General features: G+C 42.9%; 1 protein-coding gene across 3 annotated transcripts; it reads right to left on the bottom strand.

Moving 5' to 3' along the window:
* Positions 1-1,037: 1,037 nt before the first annotated feature.
* pdgfrb (platelet-derived growth factor receptor, beta polypeptide) lies at positions 1,038-27,057 on the bottom strand. 3 transcript variants are annotated; one of them, XM_010896833.4, is made up of 23 exons: positions 26,672-27,057; positions 14,961-15,016; positions 13,435-13,716; positions 12,973-13,230; positions 12,531-12,661; positions 11,192-11,354; positions 10,082-10,262; positions 9,538-9,653; positions 9,018-9,141; positions 8,484-8,692; positions 8,111-8,205; positions 7,845-7,974; positions 7,579-7,683; positions 7,318-7,428; positions 6,923-7,082; positions 6,529-6,695; positions 6,170-6,285; positions 5,606-5,728; positions 5,289-5,400; positions 4,631-4,730; positions 4,410-4,515; positions 4,011-4,279; positions 1,038-3,589 (listed from the first exon to the last, which is right to left on the bottom strand). In XM_010896833.4, the coding sequence occupies exons 2-23, from the start codon at positions 14,992-14,994 to the stop codon at positions 3,439-3,441; spliced, it is 3,243 nt and encodes a 1,080-aa protein (XP_010895135.2). In that variant the 5' UTR covers positions 14,995-15,016; positions 26,672-27,057; the 3' UTR covers positions 1,038-3,438. The 3 variants fall into 3 exon arrangements, with proteins under 3 accessions (XP_010895135.2, XP_010895133.2, XP_010895134.2); XM_010896831.4 differs by having other exon boundaries at positions 7,845-7,977; XM_010896832.5 differs by lacking the exon at positions 26,672-27,057 and adding an exon at positions 20,813-20,914 and having other exon boundaries at positions 7,845-7,977.
* Positions 27,058-27,432: the final 375 nt, after the last annotated feature.

The following is a 27,432-nucleotide window of genomic DNA, read 5'->3' on the forward strand; positions in this document are numbered from 1 at the left end:
GATTGGGAAATCTAAACTTTCTGCATTTGTCACTTTGAACTCTGGATTTTGCAAGCGTAATATAATCTGAAGAATGCCAGTAAATACTGTTTTAAAGGCCTCATTTTAACTGCTGTGTAACATGGCCTAAATCTGGACACGGCAGATTAATTGCACTACACCTCGAAAATATCTTTCACTCTGTAATATGGATCTTACCTCACAGAGCTGTATGGGCCCACCATCCAGGACCAAGTAAAGTCCCTCGCAAACTGCTGCTCTTCTCTGTCTGTCTCACTCAGTCTGACCAGCAAACGCCAAGTGAGAGAGCCGACAGAAGGGTTACAGTCCCCGCTAATAACCATGTGTCTCAGTTTGGTTAAAAAACAGGCATGCACTCCCAGTTCAAATGCCATGGTGTTAAGAGCTGCGACTAATCTGGTTTGATGATGGTCACACAGCTGCTCTGCTGCGGAGTCTCTTGGCCTAACATCAGCCTTCCCCAGCCCCGTCCACCATGGTCCTCAAATGGAGAAGAGGGTTGGGGAGAGACAGTAAAAGACATCTTTGATTGTCCTTGGAATCCGGGTATTAATGTGTGTCTGTGTGTGTTTGTGTGTGTGTGTGTGTGTTTGTTTGTGTGTGAGGGGGTTCTGGTGGGGCTTGATGGGTGACTGGCCAGGGGGGGTAGAGAAAGAACTCATGATGGATACAGTGCAAAAGGCTGGAAAAAGAGAGGTTTTGATAGGACTGGTAATCTATCTAGGCTTAGGAAAATTCATTTACATTAGCCTAATATTATTTTTTGTCATAGGGTATCTCTTAAAATTAAACCATGTGGAGATATTTTATCTTTTCTGCATTGACTAAATATAGTGAGCACTCATATTGATGTTTCATGAGACATTCATGAGACATAACGAATAAATATTTTATAAATGTTTCTCACTGTACGATTATATTTTTATCTTGTATATTTTCTTAATAGAAGTATAATACAGGAATGTTCTTCATGTCTCCCTCGGCTTAAAGAAAATAAGGGACTAATTAAAAAAATATTTTAATATTTCTGTTGTAGACTTTATTTTCACATAAACACTTTTAAAATATAAAATCATACATATAAAAATACATTTGTACAAATGCAGAAAATCTTTGGTACCATAGCGTGCTTGTGTGTGTTGTGAATATCTATAGTGTGTGGATGATTTTCATGAAACATTTGACCCAAATATTTGTAGGCCTAATAAATAAAAATAATCTGGGTGTATTTTAAGAATGAGATTTCTCAGGAAGATTAGAAAACATTCAGCTGAAAGACTTTGGAAATTTAAAATAAGATTTGTTCCTAGGAACTAGACATCACGGCCTTACGACCAAGCCTATGTAGCGTTAGAACTAGTTTCATGAGAATCACCCATGTATTATGTGTGTTCCTGAATTTCCGCTTGTGTTGCATTCTGTGTTTATACGCCATATAAAAATATGTACAAGGAAGAATATCATTTACTGGGAGTGTATCTAATGATAGGAGAACCATTGTGAGTAATCTTAACAAGAGGCAGTGTAAACGATCTCAGTATCATATCATTGCTTAATGGATGTAGATTTAAAATCACAGAGACATATTTCTACAGATATCTTTCCATAGAAAATTGAATTATATATTTTAACATTTTGCCTACTATTTGTCTTTTTTTAATAAAACTTTATACAATACAAAAGTATGTCAAAGATATTAGTCATAGTCACAGTACACAACAGCGTACTGGTGTTATACAATACGTGCTAAGGCAGTGAAATGCTCAGTTTATTTCTCATTCATTCAGTACCTACATGTATACAATTTGTTAATACCTTTCAAACATCATTCAATCTCGTTTGTACTGTACCTTACATCCCATTCTTAGAAATGTTTTGCAAAACATTGTAAAGTGCAAAATGTATACAGGACTCATAAAAATGAAATGCTATATAAAATGTAGAAAGTAAATTTACATAATATAAAAATCAAGACAGCCTAAACTGATATTTTGAAAGACAGCATTTACATTGTACATTTTTGCTCAATAAAGGCCAATATATTTAACTGTCAAAATTATTTTCCCACAAACTAACTTGGAGTAGAACAAATGCATTTGCAACTCAAAACTCAAAAAAATATTGTACCTCAGTGCAACTAGAATTTCATTTTCCAACGATTTTTTGAAAAGTGGATGCCTTACGATTTTGTTTGTTTTACTGAATGCAGTAGGCTATCAGCCAAGAAATGGGAACATCTTCACGCAGGCATAATGTAACAGTACAAGTTATGATGTAACATGACCTCTTCTGCGTTACCGTCAGACCTCTTCAGGGAGAGGTTAAAAGGGCCCCAGAAAATCAGCTCAAGGCAGCAGTGAAAAAGAGAAGAGTGTAATGCCATGTCACCAGAACCACCGCTGTTTTGTAACCTGATGATGCCAACTCACCACCTTCCCCAGCGGACTCTTCTATTTGCTATTTTCTGTTAAATGCCCTCCAGTGCCCTGAACACTTATCCTGTGTTCATTCCCTGTGTCTCTCCCTGTTACAATGTTCCAACTTTAGTGTTTTTTTGTTCAATCTTTATCACATGAAAATAAAACATGTAAAACAAATAGACAAATCACCATAGAAACACTGCAATAGGAACTATAATACTACAGTATTTCGCAAGTCATATATTCCCAACTTTAAAGTAAATAATTTGATAGGTCCTATTTTTTGATGATTGTTTGTCACTTTCAATTGAAGTAATTGCTGATTTTAAATTGATTATTTTTAAATATTTGGACCAGCTGCATATTTAACTTTTTTTGGAGCTTAGTAAATCTTATGTGCGTGCGCGGATTGCACGTAACGACAAGTGACAAAACACAAAGAGAAGCTACCATGATACAACTTGATAAAACCATCAGCTCTAACATTCATTGTGCATAATTAAAATCAACGTTGTTAGTGACTTTGAAACTACAGGAACTCAAAATGCAGGGTCACATGATTGAAAATAATTTAGATCAGTTATGCTAAATAGAGGTAATCGATATAATAGATAGAAACTAACAATTATCATTCATGTAGTGATTGAATTTGGTGCTGTTTTTGTGTTATAGTAACGTTTAGCTATGCTATTATATTCAGTGCGGCTAGTAACATGGCTCGACAAATATAGCATAGACTGTTTGGAGAACAAATATGCACAAACTGACAAAAACTTCTAGATTTTTTTGTGTAAAGATGGACTGAAAACTACATTTGAACTTTTAAATAGTCAGATTCACAGCACAGTCAAAAATATTCTCTAAAGCAGTGGTCATTTCTTGTATTTTTAGTGGAAACCTCTTAATACATTTGCTACATTTTCATGCTACATTCTCTTATTACCCACAAAAGCTATTCAGGAATGTTGCCATAATTTCACCAAGTTTTTTGGCAGATCTACAGGAAGCTATCCTCCACTTCTGGTGTTCCAGATGATTCCAGAGGAACCAGCGCCTGGTTGGCATGGAGATCCTCCTCCTCTGAAACGGTGCCTGCCTCTGCAGTCTCTGGGGAGATTGAATCAGCCTCCTCGTCCGTAGTCAGAGAGCTAAAAGGAATAACACCCCTGATGTTACAACCCAAACACACTTGGGATTTCATGCCTAATTTCAGGTGGAAATGATAGTCTTAGAAGTTAATGTGTCTGGAAGAACATAAACTATCATATTTAAGCAAACCAGGCTTGTGTTTTTGTTTAAATACTCGGTGTATATTTCAACAAGAATGCTTCTACGTGTGCACAATGTATGCACAATGCTTATAGTTCACAATCTATATCTATAGATGTCTCAATCCTACATCTGGCTGGGTGCGCTGGTGTTGTAATGATACAAGGTCCTCTAGAGTAAATATGCCTCATCTTTCCTGCATGTCTAGCACTAAGCACCCATCTGCAGTCAGCCAGCCGGGCCAGCCAGTCAGTCATTTAGTCAGTAATTGTGGTCAGGCAGTACGTCGGATGGCTGTACCTCGCGGGGCTTTCAGAACAGACTTCCTCCTCTGGTTTTGGGTCCGGGATTGGGATTATGTAGTCGTTGTAGGACGGCACAATTTCTTGGCTGTCTGCCTCCGCTCTGAAGTCTCCGGTGAGAGGATAGGGGTTTGTGTCTTGGGGGGTGGCTGGGGTTGTGGAGGGGGTAAAGACCGGGGTGGGGAAGGGAGAGGAGAGCCTGGGTTTGGTGCGGACCACGGCTGGGTGGTCACTTTTAAAGAACTCGTCGTTGACCTGGCTATATCTCTGGAAAAATAAACATTCATATTACATTTCACGCTGTGTATCTGAATGAGAACATGTTGGAACAGTTGTTTCTCAATTGTACTCTGTAAAGGGGAAAACCTGTGTGTGTGTGTGTGTAAATATAGTGTACCTTTTTATAGCTGTCTGTGAGCATGTTCCCCATAGTGTGGACCAGAAGGGAGAACTCTGGTCTCTTCTCATACTTCTCATCCCAGCACTTCTGCATGACTTCATAGCTAGGGGATATAGAACAATTTCTTTAGTTGAACGACTGGACATTTTATGAAAAAGGCACACTGACAAAATACACGTTCAGAGAACATTGATTTAAAAGTGACGGGATAGGCTTACACTTCATCTGTGGCATGATTAGGTTTGCTCATGCGATAGCCTCTCTTTAAGGCGCTGTAGAACAACTCATTCATAGGCAGGTCAGGGTAAGGCGTTCCTCCTATTAAAACATCAAACATTCAAACATTTAAAGAGTGATCTGTTGAAAACTCATTTTTAAATCTCAACATTGTGCTAAATCAGGAGTTTCTCAAATTTCTCAGTCAAGCAGAATACTCTATTATATTTTTCCCCACCAAAAACGATAATGCAACTTCACACTAAATGATCAACAAGTTACACTTGTTGTAAAAAAAACTGTTTAAAAAAATCCCCACATGAATTGATTATGAACCCGAACCGTAGCTGGGGCTCATCTGACCCTGAAGACAGTAATCCAAATAGACACTGAATCAACCCAGAATTCGACAAGCTGATCATCTTTTCCTCTTAAGATAGCCTTTTCCTATTAAGACATGGTATGGACACTGTTTTAAAAAACGTATTCTGTCTGCCATTAAATCAATTAACATAGAGTCTAAAGTTTGGCTTATACTGGTACTAGTATTTCTGATTTAAATGCAGTTAATTAATTTTTTCAGTTGAGTCGAAAAGTGATATCTTGTTTCTGACCAATCCATTAATTGTAATGAATAGTTTCTGCTTCCTGTCCACGTACCCAGGGTGAAGATCTCCCAGAGCAGTATGCCATAGGACCATACGTCACTCAAGGTAGTGTACAGGTTATGGAAGATACTCTCCGGGGCCATCCACTTCAGGGGCAGGAACGTCTAACAGGGGAAAAGAGAGGAAAGCTTAACGTCAGTCTGGAATCAACAAAACAGCTAACAGCAGCAGTTAATTACATTTGAAGCAACCGGATGGTTGTAATCTGAGGTTTTATCATGCTATGGTCTTTTAAAATGTACACAGGGAGACCATAGTGGTAAAATGTTGGTGGTCGGGTGTGTGACACAGAGTGTGCTTGCAACTCACGCTGCCTTTGGAGATGTAGTTGTCATCGTGCATAATGTCTCTGGCTAGGCCAAAGTCACAGATCTTAACCAGTTTACCCTCACAGATCAACACGTTTCTGGCGGCCAGATCACGATGGACACACTGAGGGGAAAGGTTAGCAGTGTGGTCAGAGGGGACACTATATATCGATGGGGAAGTAACACAGAAACAGGCCTGACACAATTTGTTTTGTTTTTTGGTAAATAAACAATGTAGTTTATTTACCAAAAAACTAAGTTTAGAAGGTATGTTTCCAAGCATTACCACTAATAAAATTACACATATTATGTCATTGTATGTCAATGTAATCAAGGAAATTCCTATTATTTTGAAAAAAAAAAATTGGGTTAGTTGGGGTTAGTGTAGAAAATATATATTATAATCTCCCTAATACTGCTTACAAAAACCATTCCATGGCGGAATCTAGCTGCCTACCCCTGTTCTATATCACATAAACAGCTCTTTACTGGGTCCAATAAAGGGTTAACAATACATACTTACAAAAATATAAAGGCAGTCTAAATCCAGTTAAACATAACCTACGTTCTTGGATGCAAGGAACTCCATGCCTTTGGCCACCTGGTAGCTGAAACCGATGAGGTCAGTATAGCTGAGGGTGGTGGAGTCACTAATGACCAGGGCTGAGACTGTGGTCTGGTCTGGAAGGAAAACAAAGAAACGGATGGAAGGTTTCAAACGTCAAAAGTAGGATGTCCATCACCAACAGTGATGTCTATGCTACAGAATACATACAGGCTTCTGCATGTCAAATAAACAATAAAACTGTTCCCGTCCAGCCATGTTTTCTCACATGCTCCCCATATGTCTGGCATTCAATACACTTAAATTATACAAAGTATACAGTAGGCCCTGGCTTTGATTTGGCTCAGTATTCTTTGTACCTTCTTCCTGGTATAGGTCGTGCTGGTATGGAGACTCGTAGGGAGACGGCTGGATGTCGGCATATTTGATGGTGTCTTTCAGCTCTTGCATGGGGACGTACATGGTGGGCTCATCCTTACTCATGTCCATATAACCGCCGTCACACTCACTGCCAAACGACACGTAGCTGTCCAGATATTTGGGACACGTTAGCTTTCGTTTCTGTATTTGACCATCTGTGTTTCATATCTGTTGTACATTAGCCACTTCCCGACCAATATAACCTCTCCTGACTGATAGAGTGGAAGCTGACTCCAAAGACCTGACTGGCAGAGTGGAAGCTGACTCCAAAGACCTGACTAATGGAGTGGAAGCTGACTCCAAAGACCTGACTGATGGAGTGGAAGCTCTCACCCTTTCCTCTGGCTGAGAGGGGTGCTCCCTCCAGAGATGCGACAGCCGGAGTCTTCCTGGTTCTTCTCAGCGTAGTACTCCAGAAACGTATGCTTGTTCCTGTGCAAGTAGTCCACCAGGTCTCCGTAGCGACAGTACTCAGTCACTAGGTAGAGAGGACCTACGTGTGTGTGTGTGTGTGTGTGGTGGGGGGGGTCACAAAATTGCTTTAGCAGGCAGGAACTTGTGTGAACTATTATATTATATACGTTATTATGGGGTTTGTCAAAATGAAAGATTGTCGGTATTATGTTATAGTCTCCAGGCAGAGGCCAGAAGGCCAGTATGCATGCAGTTCCCCAGGTCTTAGATCTGCTGTGATGGGGGGGGGGGGGGGGGGGCGGGGCTGAGCTCACCCTGTTTGGTACATGCTCCCAGCAGGTTAACGATGTTCAGGTGAGGCCCGAGGTGACTCATAATCTTCAGCTCTGACATAAGGGCCTGAGTCTCACTTCTCCTTGCTGTGGCTGGTGGTCACAAAATAAGGAGGTCACAAGTGAGAGAACAGAGAACAGAAAATTTAATCGAAACCCGCTTTTTCTTCTCTCACCAAGCAACCCAATGCCAAATTGACATTAAACATGGCATCTAAACTGAAGATGATCATTATCACGTACATTTGAGCATTTTCACGGCAACTTTCATGCAGGACTGGGAATGGCCAAGACCATACACAGTCGCCTCGACCACCCTGCCAAACGCTCCAGACCCAAGGGTTCGACCTGGAACAGAACACAAACACTGGTCCAATCAAATCCGCTAACGATGTAAATGTGTTCTGATTTGTATCTGCTAGTCATCAGTCACATTTTGAGTGTTGCAGCATGGACATTATGTATACTGCACTACATCAATTGGTGCCCTCTTGGTTCTTGGTTCTTACCCAGCACCAGGCTGTCCCTGGGCATCTCCCAAGCCAGGTCATAGGGCAGGTGGATGGGGTCGACATAGATGTATTCGTGGCCGTCCAGACTCACAGACTCTATGACCTTCCACCTGATCTCATAACGCGGCTTCTGAGGCAACACATGTGAGTCAGAGTTAACCAATCACTCTTTGACATCGACATGCCATTACAGGGTCAGCATTAATATTGTATTTTGCCTAACTGTTTTTGACAGTGTCCAGTGTGTCTTTGTGCACTCCCACCTTCCTCCACACAGCAATGAGGATGATGACGGAGATGATGATGATGACGACCAGGGCTAGAATCGCTGCCAACACCGCCACCTGAGAGAACAGAGCTGGAAGGTAGCACAAAACGTTAACATGCAGCTATTATGCACCATAGTCACAACAGTCTACAGAAAACACAGATTTGTAGTATTGATGTTTACACACAACATAATCCATTATTAACTGTTAATACAGTGGAACCATAAGCCTACACACCCCGAAACTCTCCAGGACCTGGTCTGACCTGTCTAACATACATGCATGTACTTTGATACGTACAGCTCCCCATAAATACATGAATGTCCTTATATAACATGAATAACATCCTTAGTGTATAGATACATACTGCTAGACACCAGTTTGACGTCCCTCCAGCGGATTCCTCCCTCATTGCTGGCTTCACAGCGAATGGTCGCCTGCTGGGGCTTGTGGAAGGTGACCTGGCTTCGGACCTGGCCGACCTTGCGGCTCTCGTTGAAGCTGACGTTGGTCTGGAGGCTCAAGGTCTCAGAGTCTGACACCAGGGGCTGCCACACTGTGCTCCGGTTACTGCACCTGGGAGAGCATACAATCATTATGATGAACAGATCTTCATAACACTAGCAGGACAGGTGGACGACAACTGATGGTTCTACTCAGGTGTGTCTGAGATCAATACCGCTTAAGAAATGTCAGTTAGCCGAACAAAGTTAGTCAGACAGTGTCAACATAAAAAAAATAAAAATGCTCACTTGCAAATCACTACGCACCAAAAATATATAATAAATTAGAATAACAAATGTTAAGAAACATGTGTGCGAGCATAGGCTGCCCTCTAGTGGTCACGTTGTGTCAGTCTCTGACACAGAGACCTTATGACAATGAGGTTAGGTTGACTCACTTGAGCATGCTGTCACAGCTGAACCAATTGATGGATGGGAAGGGGACCCCTTCAGCTACACAGGTCACAGCATGCCTGTGTCCTGGGAGGTGGTGGTCCGATAGGTCAGTGATCTGAGCGGGAACTACACAGGGAGGGGTAGAGAATTAGGAACTACACATCCCATGACTCCAGTGTAGAGGTTCCAGTGACCAACAAATTACAGTAAAAAGCTCTTGAGGACCACCAATATTAGTACTTTATCATAATACATCATAAAAACATTTTTTTTATCTGTCAAGGTAATAGATCAATCCTTATTATTAGTAGTAGTCGCAGTATTTTATCATTTAAAAAAAGTTTACAATATTTTCCAAACTCTGTCAATTATCTTTTTGAATCTAAAGTGATTTTCTAGCCTCTGATCACAAAACATACTGTAAGGAGGGAGAAATCAATGGAACCTGGTGGATGTAGTGCTACTGAATCTGTATTGATGACAAAAATAAAGACAAGGAGGATTCACTTAATTTAACCTCACCTTTGACCTCCAAATCAAAGGTAACTTCCTTGGTGTCATCTCCATTGGTGACAAGAATGGTATAAAGGCCCTTCTGTTCCGCCCTGATCCTCACCAAAGTCAAAGTACTGACATACCTGAGACAGAAAGAACAACACACAACACACATCATTTAAAACAATGATCCTGCAAAAAAAATACTACATCTTCTCAGTACTAAATCCTATAAAACAATCCATTGGTAAGTCACTAAAACGTCCAGTAACATCCAGTCCCTGTCAGTCAACAATGAGGCCTAGAAAACAGGTAACCCAATCATCTCAGACAGCAATGCTGTGTCATTCAACACCCGACAGGAACCAGAGACAAACTGAGACCATCTCGAGAGGTCAGACCCCTCAGTGACTGGCTAACGTGATGCAATGGACACCATTCAAGTGATTTCCGCCATTCAATTCAGTTGTCCGCTTTCATTTAACGACTGACATAGTCCCGCAACATTTCTCAAAAATGATCATTTGTATCCCTGTGACAAGACTGAACTGATGGCCAGTAGTGGTCTCACCTGGTCACGTGCTCCTGCTTTGTGATGATAGTTTTGTCCCCTTTGATGCTGGTGTTGTCTTTTGTCCAGTAAACATGTGGAGCAGGGTAGGCCTCAATCTCCACCCTCAGCTCTACATTCTGGTATAGCTTGACCGAGACTTTGCCCTGCTGGACCGGACTCAGCTCCACGAAGCCTCGCTCTGACGGAGGAACATTGTCATTAGTAACCACATAATACGTTAAGCACCTCTTTATCTCACATCCTGAAAGATCGTGTAGCTTAAGGAAGAAAACCAATAGCTTGAAAAATCCGATTTATATCAAACGAGGGAAGAAACCATTCAGCCTATTCAGCTAATGCTTTCACATTTCTAATCCATTACTCCATAACTGGGCATTTAATATTCCGGTGCCAAATATGTTAACCCAAATATCAGAAATACCCTACAGAATTAATGTTAATTACTGATTATGTACACTGTACTATACTATAGAAACGGAGCTGGTTAAAGATAACAATTTTACTAGTTAAACCGTTAAGGCTAACATGGGAGTCTAATTACCAATGGACTGGACAGAGCCCTGTCCAGACACATAGAGACAGCGTGTACTGTATGCCCTGGCACTATAAAGAATACAGTTTATACGTGTTCTGTTACCATGACTTAAATAAAAGACTCCTCACTAGGAACAGGGTAATCATTCACAGAGGCACAACTGCACGGTAGGTTAGTCTACCAGTAATCCTCAAAGATGAAAAGGAGGAAAGAAACATATTGTTTAGACCTTTAAAAGATACTTTGGTTGACTTTCAATTAGCAGCCTGCTATTTTAATGAAAGGTTTATTGAATGAATGATAAGTGGGGAAAAAAACGGATCAAAAAATAATAATCATATGTTATTTAAGTGATGGTGGTCTCACACAGATACTCCTGTTCCCTGGGACAAGCAACCCTGCCCCCTGAAAAAAAATCTAATTACATGTGGTTTATTTTAACAGCTCTCTCTCACCTTGCACATGAGTGTTCATATTATGAGCGAGGTGCTTTCGGTCTAAAAAAGAAGTGTAATAATAATCTTTGCAGTCATTGTTTGTTTTCCGAGAGTCTCTCCCTGTGTCTTTCTCACCGAGAACAGTGATGTTGATGTTGGCTGTGGCTGTCTGGTCCTGGACGACATCCAATACCAGACACACATACTGCCCAGCATTGGCCAGTGTAGCCGTGGCGAACCAGAGGTAGGAGCGCATGCTCTGTGGCAGGACGTCAGTGGTCGGCTTAACGTGCTCCATCTGACAGACACAGGGAACGGAAAGGGCTGCATCAGTACATGTGACGACCTACTGAGAGAAGATTTCCGATGCAGAAACTATGTAGCATCGAATGATACGGAAAACTGACACATGATTGCCCCACTCAAAGTGCCAAGGTCTTAAAACTGTGATCTTAAACACTCTCATGCAGCACACTCTTAATTACAGCCGGGGAGCAATTAAGGTTAACGGCCTTGGTGGGGGACGGAACAGCAGGGTAATCCAATCAAAATAAGGGACGCATCGGGTTAATTGGTTGGGTGCACTGCTCTTCAATGGGCCACAATGAGTGGTCGCTCTTATTTCAGGTTCAGAAATCAATTATTCATTTGAAAGGCCAAACTTTTCAGATAGATGGTAGATTTCAGCTGTAAATCATAAACTGTAAGTGTTACAGACCGTTTTAATTACACTTACATGTATTCCTATCATGTATTCCTATCAGCTTCTTTGAAACCTGAATACTGGTTTTGCCATGGTATATGATACTGTATACCACGTGTATGACATCATAGCACTTTCCGCTGCTCAAATTGCGTTGATAAACAGTTTATAAACACAATAATGCATCTCTGCGGTATGTGGTATATTGGCTATTAACCACGGCTAAGAGCTGTATCCAGGCCGCGATGTGTCCTACCATATATACCACCACACCCTCTGATGCCTCATTGATGCATTATAAAGAAAATGGTGTGGACCCTAATTGTCTGTGTTACATAATAAGGTATACTACTGGTATGACAAAACATGTATTGTTAATGTTCAAAGTGCATGGATGACTGGTTTATATTAGCAATAGGGCATGTCAGGGGTTTGGGATGTATTGCTGATATATCACGGGTAAGTGCTCTATCCTGGCACTTTGTGCATAGATATGGCCATTAGCCAGGGTGTTCTGGACATATACAACACTCCCTTGCACCTAATGCTTAAGCATATTTGAGTCAAATCACATAGCATGGGCCTTTAAACGTAAACACCTTCACCACCATGGATGCGCCTTGTTATGAGAAAGCACGTGAGACACATTTAACGAGGACAAATCTAGGCGCGGCCGAAACCGGACATCTTGATGTAATTTACTCTACGCCTCCCCGGGATGAGCAAAGGAGAGGTCCAACAAAAGGCCCGGTTCATTTCCCTCCCACTCACATCTTGGTTGGGATAGGTCCAGAAGAAGGAGACCAGATCCACTCCATGCACCGTGCAGGTCACCGTCAGGGACTCGCCCTGCTTCAGCACCGTCTTCGACGCGTTGATGTAGGGGTCGAGCGCCTCCGGGACTGACACGGGAAGCGGATGAAGAGGGAGAGAGTAGCGAGAGAGCAAAGAAGGAAATAAAGAGTCCATTGTTATTTTCGAGACTTCTAAGGGAGGAATATAACATGTTGCTTACTTAGCGATATGACTGAGGTACAACAGACCCACGGACGATATCCTTCTGGCATTCTGTACCGTTTGTTACAACCAGACATGCATAACAACGACGACGCACTTGGCCTGTGCCATACAGTGTATGTAATGACAACCAGCTCTCTAGCCTCTCTAGTCTATCCGAAATGTTACAATCTCCAGCCTCGGCCCAGGCACTCACCAATAATACTGAGGACGTTGAATGACTGGGACTCTTTCACCTCCCCATTGAGCTCCCCGCGGCACACGTAGGTCCTGTCCTCCAGCAGGGCCCTGTAGCCCTCGTGGGGGATGTAGTCCCCGTGGACCTTCATGTCACTGTCCCTCTCATGGAGGCTGACAGCGATCTGGGGATTGGTGACCACGCAGGGTATGGTGCCCACTTCACTGGTCCGGGTCGTCATGCCGTGGGAGCTCTCAACAAACCACACATCTGGGTCTGTGTGAGGACCGCTGGGTTAGCATCGGCCCGGGCGGTTACAGGAAACATCGGACACAAATATTTGCCTGATATCCTGACTGAATCGATAGGCTGAGATGTAAGATGAGCTGAGATAAGCTGAGGTGGAACCAGCACAGTTGTCCGGGCTAACTTGACTTGGCGAAGTGATTTAGATGGAATAAGTAATAGCCGTGTTCTCACCTGACACAAACACGGCCACCTCTTGAGTCTCGTTGGTCTGTGTCTCGGTACAGACATACACTCCTGTGTGTTTCCACGTGACATCATCCAGAAAGAGAACACTGGTCATGGCTTTGGTTTCATTTCTAAAATTTGGAACATTGTCATCCCGTTTAAATGTCCATTTGACTGTGCCCTGTCCGGAACAGTTGAAGCCAATGGTGTTGCCCGGTTTCATAATGACCTCTGTGTTGTTAGGTTTGATCTCCAAGCATTGGAACTTAGGGTAGAGGTGCAGAATAGCTGTAGTCAACACAAACAAGAAAAGGTCAGGTTTGGTGTCAGATTACTAGATCCTCAGGTCAAGGGTCAGGGGTTAAGACAGCAAAAACAACTGAGATATCAGTCTAATTAAACAGTGATGAGGGATGTGAATACTCTGGAAGGGAAGAGAGATGGTGATATGTCATCAATGACAGATATTAAGCTGGTAGAGCCTATTTGCCTTCCACATTAGAGAACAAAGACATCAACCCTGTTTCCAATGCTGTGTAAAATGCAAATAAACCCAGAATGCAATAATGTGCAAATCCATTTATTCCTATATTTAATAGAAAATACTACAAAGATAACATATCAAATGTTGAACCAGAGAAATGTTATTTGCCAGCAACATCTTTCATGTTTATTACTGTTTTGCATCACCTCTTCGTTCAACAGTACTCTGTAAGTGTTTGGGAACTGAGGAGACCAATTGCTGTAGTTTTCAAAGTAAAATGTTTTTCCATTCTTGTTTTCAATAGGATTTCAGCTGTTCAGCATTTTGGCGTCGCCTTTGTCCCAATTATCACATGTTTTAAGGAATGGCACACTTATGTGATAATATTTCTTGTGAGTTAACCATGCAAATGTTTACATATTTTTTTCCTCAGGCTTTCTAATGCTTTATTTGAAGGGAAAGTAATCTTTTATTCTGGAGGTAACATCATAAACTGCCAGACTAAATAGGGTGTTCGATTTGACTGCACTGCATGTTAGCTCACAGATTTTAGGGTTTTCCTGGATGAAAGGGAGATAAAGCGTCTGAAAGGAGCCAGCTCTGCGGAAGCCTAATGTCTGTAAGGTCATTCACCTGTTAAAACTGATAGGAAGTCCTCAATAAAGATGTAAAGAGAAGGTATTGTGCCGCAATTACAACATGACCAGTTTAAATTGTGTAGAAATCCAGCTGTTTCTATGTGCGTCATGTAATCATTTTCTTTAGTGGTTAGAAGAACCACTAGTGCCACTGGTCTTATTGTATATTTCCTGATGTTTCCCTAGTAGCTGTTCCTAGTGGCTGTTCCTAATGTTTCCCTAGTGGCTGTTCCTAGTGTTTCCCTAGTGGCTGTTCCTGATGTTTCACTAGTGGCTGTTCCTAAGTGTTTCCCTAGTGGCTGTTCCTAGTGGCTGTTCCTAGTGTTTCCCTAGTGGCTGTTCCTGATGTTTCCTTAGTGGCTGTTCATAGTGTTTCCCTAGAGGCTGTTCCTAGTGGTTGTTCCTCTCACCTGTAAGAAGGACCGTCAGTTGAACACTCGTCATGGTAACGGTGGAGATAACTCTTCTGCGAACAGAAAAGAAGAACAGTGTAAACATCTCCATAATAACCCCTGTCTTTCTCTACTACATTCCCTCCAGTATTGAGATTGACTCATGGTTAAAAACAAAACACACACTTCCCATTCAGAGTTTCTGTTGGCCATAACTTTGTGTGATTAGCCTTTTCGAGCGACAGACATAGATAACTCCAAGTTTAGTGTTAGGGCGCTATTTTCTCCAAAGCTGGGGAACCAGTGAGCCTACAGATCATTGGGGTGACCTGGAGCCCTGGAGCCACCGAGGTAGGGACAGAGGAATGGGTCGGAACATTCTGAACTCATAAGATCCCATTAATATTTCTTCACAAACATTGCTGATATGCTCATATTATGATGGATGCCTTTCCCTCCTGTAATAGCAGCAGAGCAAGGTCAAACCAAGCTCGGAGCTTACTATATAAATCACACGTCAGGACCGAACAGTCTGTTCCCTACCCTTAGAAGCACAGGCCTAATTGTAGAAATAGAAAAAACAGAACAGACGTGCTGTACAACAGAAGATAACACCCCTATGATTTCTGTGAACAACATTCTTGTTCTATGTTCTGAATGGATTCTCAGGAGAGGTATTTGATGGATAGCTGAACATGGTCAGAGTTGGCCAGTGTTTCTTCTAACTAATAAATGGTTTAGTGTGTGCCACTCGGTGTTACTCAGTCAGCAAAAATGCTCTTGGATCTTAAACTACTTTCCACTATCATGTACAATTATTAATTGGAGTCCAAGTAAACAGAACTCATCATAGGTTTTGTTCATACAGATCACTTCTATGGTGATACAATGGGTAGTTTCATATGCATATTTTTATGTGTAGTTTCACAAACTAAACACTTAAGTGAAATCTGAAATGGGCCCCTATTCCCCATACAGAACGCTACAGAAACCGAGACACTGACTAGTTTGGCTAAATTTTGAGGAATCCCATCCCTTCAGCATCATGTCAAAGGTCAATGGGGGTCAGCGGCTACATGGCTCTTTTGTCGCTGACCAAACTGAGTTAACACGGCTGCATAATCTGGAAGGACAGAGGGAAAGATCTAGAGCCCAGGGAACGTGACAGAAAGAGGAAAGGGGTTGGTGTCGTGGGTGGAAGTGGGGGAGACACAGGGTGCAGCAGCAGGCGTCTGGAAACAGTTAAGGATCACAGGCCTGCATGCAGGACGAGGGTGGGAATCAGAGAGAGGGCGGAAGAAAGGAGCCTTGGGAAAAGAGGGAGGAGATGGAAGGCTCTTCCGAGGGAGTCAGTAGGAAAAAAATAGAAATCAATCTTGGTTTTATTTGGGGCATTGAAAGGGCTTTATTTCTATTTTTAACTAGTTGACATGAAGTGTACTATTAAAAGCATGTGTGGTACAACCCCTTCACCTTTTCGTCTGATCCTAATGCCGTGGCACTGTTCCATCGCCATGACCAGGCATAGCTCATTTCGCTGTACGACGCTGTACCACACCTACTATGTTAAGTCTGAATAAACTGATAAATTGTGGAAGAACTACGGCTGGTGGATGGAAGTTTGGAGAGACTGCCCAAACCTTCTGCACCTGCCTCTCGTCAGGCGTAATTCAGGCGTCTTGCCGCCCACCGAGCCCTTTGTACACCTTCACCCGAGCCACCACCTTTCAGTTCCTATATACACACATCATGAAGGATTAGTGACCGGCCAGAGGGAGAGGGCTTTACATCAGCCTCTCCTACCCAGAGGGAGAGGGCTTTACATCAGCCTCTCCTACCCAGAGGGAGAGGGATTTACATCAGCCTCTCCTACCCAGAGGGAGAGGGCTTTACATCAGCCTCTCCTACCCAGAGGGAGAGGGCTTTACATCAGCCTCTCCTACCCAGAGGGAGAGGGCTTTACATCAGCCTCTCCTACCCAGAGGGAGAGGGCTTTACATCAGCCTCTCCTACCCAGAGGGAGAGGGCTTTACATCAGCCTCTCCTACCCAGAGGGAGAGGGCTTTACATCAGCCTCTCCAGGGGTCAGGGCTGCAGGGTGATACTATCAGCTGAGCCTGATTAATTACGCTGAGTCTTCCCTGTATTTTGGTGTGGCTCCTCCGGCATGTGCAACAAAGGGGAGCAGGCCGGGAGGAAAGAAATCTACGCTTGCGCCACTTCGACCCAGACCAGACACTGCCATTAGACCCTGGACTTGGAGTAGGGTTAGACAAACCTAGGGCTGGAGGCAGTGGTGTATATGGTTCCCTCCCATGCTAAAAGGAAAGACTATGGGCAGAAGCAGGTAGGAAAATATATTGTTTTGAGCTGTGAGTAATCCTGGTCACACGCTGGGAGTTTTATGCTCCCTGCAATTTGAATGCCTTGTGTTTTTTTCAGGACCCAGGCTGATGCAGAAAGAAAACGGAAACAACCCCTGTTGAAAATATATAATACATACATAAATCATCTCCAATTTCTGGTCTCTTTATTTAAAGCCACCCTGATGGGATTGCATGTGTACCGGACACTCAACACCCAACAATATTATATACTGTATATAATTATATTTAATACCCTTTCTTTATAGCTGTTCTTAATAGTTGACTTAACAGTAACTCAAACATACATGGAGTGTATATTTAAAGCTTTAACTCCGGCTAAAGAAAGTGGCCTGAGCACTTCCGCTCCCCAAACTGCAACTCTTAAAACTGATCCAATAACACGACTTCCTCCCCCCGCCTCCGTCCTCCTGGTTCTAAATGCTGGAAGAGGTTCTTCAGCTAGGGCCTGGATGTTGTCTTGTGCTAGCCTAGAAATAGGGCCTCATGTCATGTTTGATTGATTCCCATTTTTAAAAGGGGGTGGCCTTTTTTAGGGGGGGGGGGTGTCAGACTCATGTCGAGACCAACAGAGGCACACGTATAAAAGCGCACACACACACACACACACACACCCACACAACACAGGCGCACTAACCGGGAAGCTCGCAAACGCGCACGTTCCCAAAGACACACGTGACGTATACCCCTCAGCGTCGCCCCCCCCCCGCCCTAACACACGCTCCAGTCCGTGTCACTGGTATGTAGTACAGTTCACGTTCCCACAGTGTGCCTCGGGAACTTTCCCAGGCCTGTCAATCCACTGGAGACCACTGTGGGAGAGCCCAGGCCCCGGAGGTCAAGGCGTCCTGGAAAATCGTCCGCTGAGGGACCAACGACTCAGGAAACCCTACGTCAATATTTACGAGGCCCAATCACAGAAGTGTCGTCAGTGAAGACAGTACGCTGGTCTGAGGTAAATCCGGGGACGACAACACACGTTATCTGACGCGGTTATCGGATTCCACACTGCTGATGGCCAACGGTTCTTCATCATTTCATTAAGCCCACCAGGGACCATTCCTGACGAGTAGGAAAAAACACATTTCAAACTGCACATACTGTACCTTGACCATCTAAATGTGAATTTCTGCCAGTTTCTATTATATGTTGGTTGTAAAGGGGGAGGTGGAGGAGAGGGGGACATGAGAAGGTGGACATGAGAAGGGGGGTGTAGACATTGGTGATCAAGTGGGGATGTTGGCTTTGAATGACCTGACCAGCTGACGGGGACAAATAGTGTGAGATCAAAAGGCCAAAGCATCCCAGTGGATGATGGAGAGAGAATTTGAAGAGTGGACACCGAAGGTGACCCTAAGGATGGATAAACACAGTCACTGCGCTTGTTTGGGGCATTCGATGCTTCTAGGGGAAGACAGACGGCACCAGGGACTCTGTGGTTACGTAGAACGAGTCTGTGGGGCTTTAGTGTAGCAACATACCAATGTGTCTGAGCAGATCTATGTCAGGGTCAGCCCTCTATGAGACGACTGGAGATTTTATGAAGCGTGAAGAGGGTCAGAGGATGGGCAGAATGTTCTCGCATTGAACGATCTGCCAAGAGGTGGGCTGTGTTTCAATGACTGACCAGGCCAAACAATACTGCTGCTGGTACCAATGAATACCACCCCAGATGGATAAAAATACATGGACTTGGACCGTAGTGACACAATGCAATCAGAATGCCACAGTCTTGTTGCCAAGAGCAGGGTGGAGTGTAGTTTTGTGATGTCACACTCCCCATTTGTTTCCATGGTACCCAATGTCTTTTCATCTCTATTACAATTAAAAAGTGTTATCAGGCTTTAGTGGCCAATTGACTAGAGCGGTCTAATACGTCAGGCCCCATTCTCAGTGGGAAAATGTTACTGGGATACTGGGATCACTTTGCTGACTGACTACCAGCCCCATCACACCCACTGTGTTACCCCCACCCCCAGACATGGAGGATGGTTTGACCCATCCCTACTGGGGAGCATGGAGGGGTCCGGCCCACGCAAGGGCGCAGGATACAACTAGTGTGTACATTGACTTCCCTCAGCTGGCTTCAGAATATATCTCTGGGGATTATCTACATGGGCCGCATGTTTGAGTTACACATCTGGCAATGATACTAAAGTCAGCACATAATGAGGTGGGAACCACTTTCCCAATCACATTTGCAACCAAGCATTTGCCTTGCTGAGTGTGTCTCAAGGGGAATTGTTTGAAAGAAGAAGAAAAAACATGGAATAACTAAAGACAGAAATGTTTCAAAAAAGGTTCACGGAGCACATCTGGAGAGCCTGGACTTCCTGCCCGTGTCCCTGTGTGGGTGTGAGGGAGTGATGCATCAGTGATGCTGCAGACCACCAAAACCACCAGCCAGACACACAGGACAACACCATGACACAGTAAACAGCACAACCAGAGACAGAACACAGACGCAACACAGACCAAACACACAACATAGACCAATCAGACAACACAGCAGAACACAGACGCAACACAGACCAAACACACAACATAGACCAATCAGACAACACAGCAGAACACAGACACAACACAGACCGAACACACAACACAAACCAAACAGGCAACACAGCAGAACAGACACAACAAAGACCAATCAGATAACACAACTGAACACCGACCAAAAAAACAATACAGCAAAACAGACAAAACACAGTACAATGCTGAGACAACATCACACAAGACAGAGAAAACACGAAGATATAACCCACACAGAGAGAGAGAGAGAGAGAGAGAGAGGACAGATATAACACAGAGTAAAAGAAACAACCCAGAGATGTAACACAGAGAAATAACACAAATATAACCATGAGACCACAGTAGTACAACATCAACAAAACACAGGTTCAGAAATGAACAGAGATCAACATGAAAAGTCTTCACAGGAAAATAGCCTAAGACACAGCATAGATAATGACATAATAACATAAAGACCAAGCAAGAACTAACACTCTGTGGAACAGAAGAATGAGGCCCACCAGAACAACAGATAGGACACAACCTCAGAACATTACAAACCAAACAGAAGGAACACGCTGACAAGCAGAACAGCTTGACTCGACAGCACAACAAAGACAAGAAAGCGGAACAGCACAAAGAATAAAGGAACAGCCTCAAAGCCTACACAGATGGCGCAGTCTACACCCTAGCCAGTGAAGTGCGCAGGACGTGGTCATGAACAAAGCAAGGCTTTGTGGTCACCTGGTTCCAAGTGTGCCAGCACCAGTGTTGTTGCCCACAGTATGGCTCTCAGCTCCGTCTCTACTATGTGTTGACATCTTCCTAATCACAGAACTAATACAGTACATGTGCACCCCATGCACTGGAGGACTCTGAAGATGACAAAGTCTGTCCCTGACATTGACCGTATGAAGCAGGACCTTGGTATGGTGGGGGAATAGAAATGATTCAAAATGAACCGGTTTTTAATCTTACCTCGTGGAGGGATGAGAGACCCCGGAGACGATTCTCCTGGTCTTCTAAGTAGCTGAATCAGGCCCTGTTTCCTGGCCTCCTTCCCTCAACACCGCCTCAACATCGCCCTCCTCTTTCCTGCCATCCCTCCCTCCCTCAACACCGCCTCAACATCGCCCTCCTCTTTCCTGCCATCCCTCCCTCCCTCAACACCGCCTCAACATCGCCCTCCTCTTTCCTGCTCTCCCTCCATCAACAACGCCTCAACATCGCCCTCCTCTTTCCTGCCCTCCCTCAACATCGCCCTTGTCTTTGACTCTGAGTGACACCAAATTTGACACGATCAATCACAGTGGTAAGCCATAGAGATCTGATGTGTGAATTTAGTACAAGTATATATGGTGTCAGCAGACTGTTTGTAAGTTTTGACCTCAAATGTAACATGTGGGTTTGGGGTGTGTGTATTTTTTTTTTTTACTTGATCCAGTCATAGAATTCTTGTTACAAAGTACAGTTTTTATTAAAAAGTTTTTTGTTTGTTTGTTTTATTTGGAAACTTGAAAACAAACGATGCATCAGAGATTTCATCCTTCAAAATGTCAAATAAATAAATAGACGTGCAATATTTTCAGCCTAACTGCATTTTCTATTGACAACGAATGTGTGCAAGCAACATGGAAAAGAGATTAATTTAGTTGTTTAACATTGTTGAATTGACCTGTACTTGAACTGCAAAGTGACACATTTTGGGCTTATTTACAATTTGAGAGAGAGAATTAAAGGCTAGATAGATGAATCTTACTTTGCATTATCATTTCCACGGCATTATGAATTAACTGTCCTGTTCAAGTCGTACCATGCAAGATTGTGGGTGTCAGTCAAGGGGAAATTAAGTGATATACATGCTCCCTATCTATCATCATTTAAATAAGCCCTGATTATCAGGGCTTCAGAGAGGCCACCTTCAGAGAGGCCACCTTCAGGCAGGTCAGACAACACAGACTAAATCAAAATGTCATTTTTGAATACTGAAACTTGTCTGACACTGTGTTGCAGTTTATTTAACTGGCATTTATTATGTATTATAGAACAAAAAGTAAATCCCAATACTTGTAGAAAATCTCAGCCCTACACATTATCACCACAAGCTTATGTGATCTTAACTTTCCTGCTAGTATACTAGTTATCAGAGTTGTGAAAGGCACAGAGTAAAAGTAATGAGCTGCGATAGGCTGTGTTCACCAGGGACATTCCAAATTATGACTAAATTGACCAGGTTAAGGGAGTTCACAACTAACCAGCAATGAAAATGAATAATAAAAAATATCAATTAGGGTCCCTGGTTAGTCATTAACTTCCTGGTGATTTACTGTAGACCTTGATTAGGGACCAGGCGAGTAATTTTCCTATTAACCTTTTACCCATCTGTAAGCTACCCTTCAGTAATTGGCCACAAAACACACACCTCCAGCTGTTCCCCTTAATACCATCACAGTAGAATATGTCAGTTGAACAAGACAGCAATATAACCTTTCGTCTCTCCTTAAAATGCACCTCAGCTGTGTTGGTTTATTGTGGGTGAACAGTGACTGGAGTCTGAAGAAGCCTACCTCCACAGAGCTGTGTCAGAGATGTTATTTCGGAAGCTGTGGATTCTAACTCCTATTTAAATGGCGCTGTAAATGTTGCTGAGAAGGCCCAGGGGATGCGGAGGGGGGGGGGGGGGTAAAACCAGTGGTAAAAGAGGTGACAGTTTTCAGATGTGGCGGACGTTTGATTTTCGTTTAATGATCTTGTTTGCCAGTCATTTGGAAAACGAAATAAGGGAATGGGCTAAAAAAGCTTTAAAGAAGGAAAATACTTCTAAACAGAGTAGCTCTTACACAGTGTGTCATCCAACCTTTGTCCAAATGGAAGATCATTTCCTGTAATCATATATTTGTCACTTACTATCAAGGCTACTCAAACCACTAAAACTGAATATGCTGCTGCAAACTCTGGCTGCACAGCTGATTTTCACTTACCTATCAAAGTAAATCAAAGTACACAACGCTAGAGTCTCTGACATAGTGAACACACACAGTGTTAGTCATCAGGCAGAGACGGTATGTTATAAAATACCAGGACAGACTTCCAGTAAAAAACTCGGAACTGCTGATGAACCCTTCCCACTCATGGCCAAGAAACCGGATGTGGAGGCCTAGATACTGACAACTAACCCCAACCCTCTCCCCACTACACCCCCCACTGCACTAAGCCCTCCCCATCTGGCGAGTCAAACACCCCCCCAACCCCCAGCTCAAACACTTGAAGAACCAAATTCCCCCACTCCAGACCCACCCTGCCTCGTGAGAAATAGAGGACGCCTACACTCATCACCCCCCCCCCCTGAAAAAAAAGAAAAAGAAACAGCTGAATATAATTACATCTCTGACTGGCTTTAAATTCCTGACGTTTTCCATGGTGGCTTCCAACAACACAGAGGGAAAAGGAGAAGAAGGTTTAGCCCAGCTCGTTAGTTTGGGCACCACAGCAGCTATTGTGTGAGACCAACACTCCTGGGGTCAACTTGATTAAAATGTAAACAGAGTCATGTTTATTATTATTTTATTATTAGGACAGTATAATATTCTCAAATTAGATAAGGACACATACTTCTATTTCTTATTTTATTCAAAGACACATGTAATTTCCAATTCTCCGATGCCATCAAATCAAATTATCTTTTCGGAAATGTTACTATTTCCCTCCAAAATATAACCTGCTATTTTCCTTTAAAGTCTTACTAGGGTCTTAAATCTCTCTATTTGTAACGTTTCTAAAGAGATCACCCTGAAGAAATACCTTACCAACAACTAGAATTGTATTTGTCAATAATTATTTGTACCATATAATGTGAATTATATAGTAGATTAATTTTTTTTATTATTGTGTCGTTTACTGCTTTGTATACCCAAATCTGTGGTATATTCAATAAGACATGTTTTCCAAATGTTCTTGAATGTTATACTTTATAGTTGTCAAACCACTTGACCTTAAGTGAAACTGATGCATTTCCCAGTTAATACTAGCCAGTTACAGGTTTTAGTTTTGGGCAGACACATTTTTTGTGTTGTTCCTTTTCAAGTAATCACCTCTTCTATTTTCTGAGTTAGAAATGCAATGAGCTGATTATAATTAGTTATCGTTATTATCTCTTTTAAAAATATATTTTTTTTTAATCAAGCCAAGGACTATTTTGTCTCAAAGACCCTTTGTTTGACAGTTCTTATCACCTCGTTAGTTTCCCGTTCCCCTCATGCCCAGCTTGTATCAGAAAGACATCCTAACAGGTTTTAGTCAGTCCCACTAACAATCCCTGTTCACCACGCTGTAACCACACTGTCAAGAGACAACGCAGCCATTATAACCTCAGAGGATCTCACTTTCCAAAGAACGCGTTGTTACTCCGCTACAAAGCTTTTTATGAACTCTTCTGCCTCTGTTGTCCTCCAGAGAGACCTGTCCCGCCCTCTCTCCGATATGATGCAGCTGTCTCTCAGTGCTGTTGTGTGGGAGGTGGTTGAGACAGGAGTGCTGGAGACCAAGCCAGGATGCACAAGCTCTGCACTTCTCAGAACACATTAAGGGTTCTAAATTCTAATGTGTCCTGAGGAGGTGGAGGTGGGGGAAGATGAGGAGGCAGGCTTCGGTTTGGAGCATATCAGGCTGCTTCAGCCACCACCAGCCTTACTGGAATGGTTGCATCTTATCCCACTAGCACAAGGGTTATTATGGAATGAATTAATGGATTCATGTTTGCTGTTAATAATTCATAAATGCTGAGTTTGGACGATAGCAGGAAGATACGGCTTTGCAGAACTGATCTCTGATATATTGCACGCCTGTGCTACACGTACAAAATGGGAAAACTTCAAGATAGGGAGTTAAGTGGCAAAGTGCTAAGTCCTTTAGGAGTATCAACATCAGTAGAGGCTGTGCTTTGTTCTAAATACTCATGACTTGGCTTACGGCTTGAAAAGATCAATCAAAGTATACAGATTAAATCTCATTCAATGTGCTACAAAATCTCGATGCTAATATTTTGAGAACGTTATGAGTTGTAACTGCAAGCCTCCTGACCTAAATGCCATTGTCTTTTGCACGGTCATAAATGGAAGCACATTTCTCAGTTGGGCTGGCATGCATGGTGCCCTATGAGCTGGGACACAACTGATGACCAATGATTAGTTCTGCCAGAAAGACAGGAAATGATAAGAGAAGAATGGAATATAACTTAATAGGGAGCAGAACCACTTTTCAATCCAAAAGTCCTGCCCCCTGACAAGAAGAAATCCCCCGACAATCTAAAGATAACTTCTCATCAGAATGTAAAAATGTGTTTAGTGGATGAGTATCACAGCATCAGCAACATTTAATGGGGATGATTCAACAATTTAACATTAAATATAAATGAATAAGAAAATGCATTTGTAAGCTCATTAAACACAACGGGCAGCCGTCCAATATATTTCCAAACATCTCCTGTCAAAATGGTTCCACATGCTAGAGGGCTTTGCTTCAAAGGGAAAGAAGACTCGGGTGAGGAGGAGACAACATCAAGCACGCGTCACACTAACATAGGCTATATCAAACCAAGCCATCTGTGTGACAGTGCTTGAGTGTTGTCGGTTTGCTTTATGCCAGTGTATCAAACACTTATAGCAGCTAACCATAGACCATGGCACGGTGGTCTCAGGTGCACAACATCTGGTGGATGAAAGAGCAACATGCCAACTCAATAACTAACCACAGTGGTCACATCTGTCTGCTGAGATTAGTCAGGGAGTATATATGAATATCTCCTTCTCCTCTGTAGCCATATGACAGATACAACGGTTTTTAATCGTTTGGAAAGTCAAACTGCCATGGATAACAAAGCGCAAACTCTCCGTATTGAACCTATGTTTATGTGGTTAAACTCAAAACACAGGTCATTATCCTCAACAAAATAATACGCGGACTCCAGTGACAAGAATGATGCTATGCTGCGATGATTGCTCCAAGGCTGTCAGTGAAGACCTAGCACAGCTATGCTACCGCATTGATTCTGTTAAGGTCATTCACCAGGGATGCAGGCCATCGGTCGTTCACTGTTGGAGAAGGGGGAAGTTCACCAGGGGTGAGTTGAGGGAGCTCTGCAAACAGCTTTATTCTCACCGAAGCACAAAGCGGCCAAATAACACGGTGTCTGCGCGTGTTGGTGTGTGCGTGTGTGTGATTGTGTGTCTGTGTGTGTGTGTGAGACCCCGGGATACCTTGTCAGGTATGAAGTCCGTAGTGAGGATGTAAACACTGTTGGCGTTCCGTGGTGGTGACAAGCAAACAGACATGTTGACAGATCAAGAGACGCTCCTAAACTGGTGTCCAGTAGGCTGTTGTAAAACACTGCTACAGCCACAGTCATGTTGACACAGGTCCACACACATTCAAATGTGTAGCGTGTGCAAACAAGTGTAAGCATACAACTGCATGCAGAGACACACACACACACATTCACACTCAGCTCAGTTACAGACAATTACATCAAAAGGATGCCGTTCTCCAGCTACAATAAAATACAGTATGTGTGAGTATGAATCAGTACAAAAGAAGTCTGAACACGTACGCACACATTCATCTGCCCTGGATCAGTGTGTCTGCTAAATAACTATATGAGTGAGTGACAGTAGAGTAATTGAATGAGTCATAGAGGGATCTCTTTTCCAACAAACTGTAATTACTCTGTTTTCATATCCATTATATCCTAACCTTTCTCACAGCTGTCAAACACGTGAGATAGAAATTTCCCCAAAACTGAAAATGCGAAAGGAAAACGAAAACAAAAACAAATCCTTTTACCTTCAGTTCCTGGCTGTATCTTGGTTCCTAAAACATGATCAAGTCTCAGCCTCTGTATGTCTCTCTCTCTATCTCTCTCTTCAGAGATGTGCTGTTGGCGGTGGTCTGTTGACTTCTGAGTAAACAGTAACAATCTCTAGCCAGTTGAAATTTTTAGGGTTCGGTCTGGGTTCCTCTGAAGTAGAGGACTGAAGGGGTTTAGGGTTAATCTTCAGTGTCCTGGGAGTTCGTTGGAGTAGGTACCACACTGAGCTCTCTGTTTGTTTAGTCAAGTCACAGCACCAGGGGTCTTCTCTGCTCCTCTATTCTCACACACTGACCAAGCCAGTACACTACTCTGCCCAACAGCCAACAGAAAGCGCACACTCTGCCTCTCACTCTGAATAGTGAGGTCCACCTCTGAGGAACTGACAAATAGAGCGAGAGAGGACAGGAGGGAGGGAGGGAGGGGGAGACAGAAAGAGAGAGGAAAGGGGAGGAGGACCAAGGGGCTGAGGGTGATAGAGAGGGAAGCATAATACTTGCATTAGATAAAGTGTGAAAGATAGGTCAAACGGGTTTTCACCACTGAAGTAATTTGTTTAGCCGAACTGAAGCGTTTCTAACGTTCGTTGTCTCAAATAGCGACTGCAATCTGTACTACATTTACGACTTAAAAGATACAAAACAGAGAAAGAGTGAGAATTTCAGGGTGCCAGGCTATAGACATAACAAAAGAAAAAAAATAAGTTTGGTAAAACAACTCAGCTCCGTTTCGTAAT

The sequence above is a fragment of the Esox lucius genome, chromosome 4, assembly GCF_011004845.1.
Source record: "Esox lucius isolate fEsoLuc1 chromosome 4, fEsoLuc1.pri, whole genome shotgun sequence".
In the NCBI taxonomy this organism is placed as follows: Eukaryota; Metazoa; Chordata; class Actinopteri; order Esociformes; family Esocidae; genus Esox; species Esox lucius.

Excerpts from the sequence above, each read along its gene's own strand:
- pdgfrb (XM_010896831.4), bottom strand. The coding sequence starts at position 14,994 with ATGACGAGTGTTCAACTGACGGTCCTTCTTACAG. Across the intron at positions 8,206-8,483 it reads CGTCAAACTGGTGTCTAGCA|CTCTGTTCTCTCAGGTGGCG; the intron begins GTATGTATCTAT and ends GCTACCTTCCAG. Across the intron at positions 6,696-6,922 it reads CCTCTCAGCCAGAGGAAAGG|CTACGTGTCGTTTGGCAGTG; the intron begins GTGAGAGCTTCC and ends ATATCTGGACAG.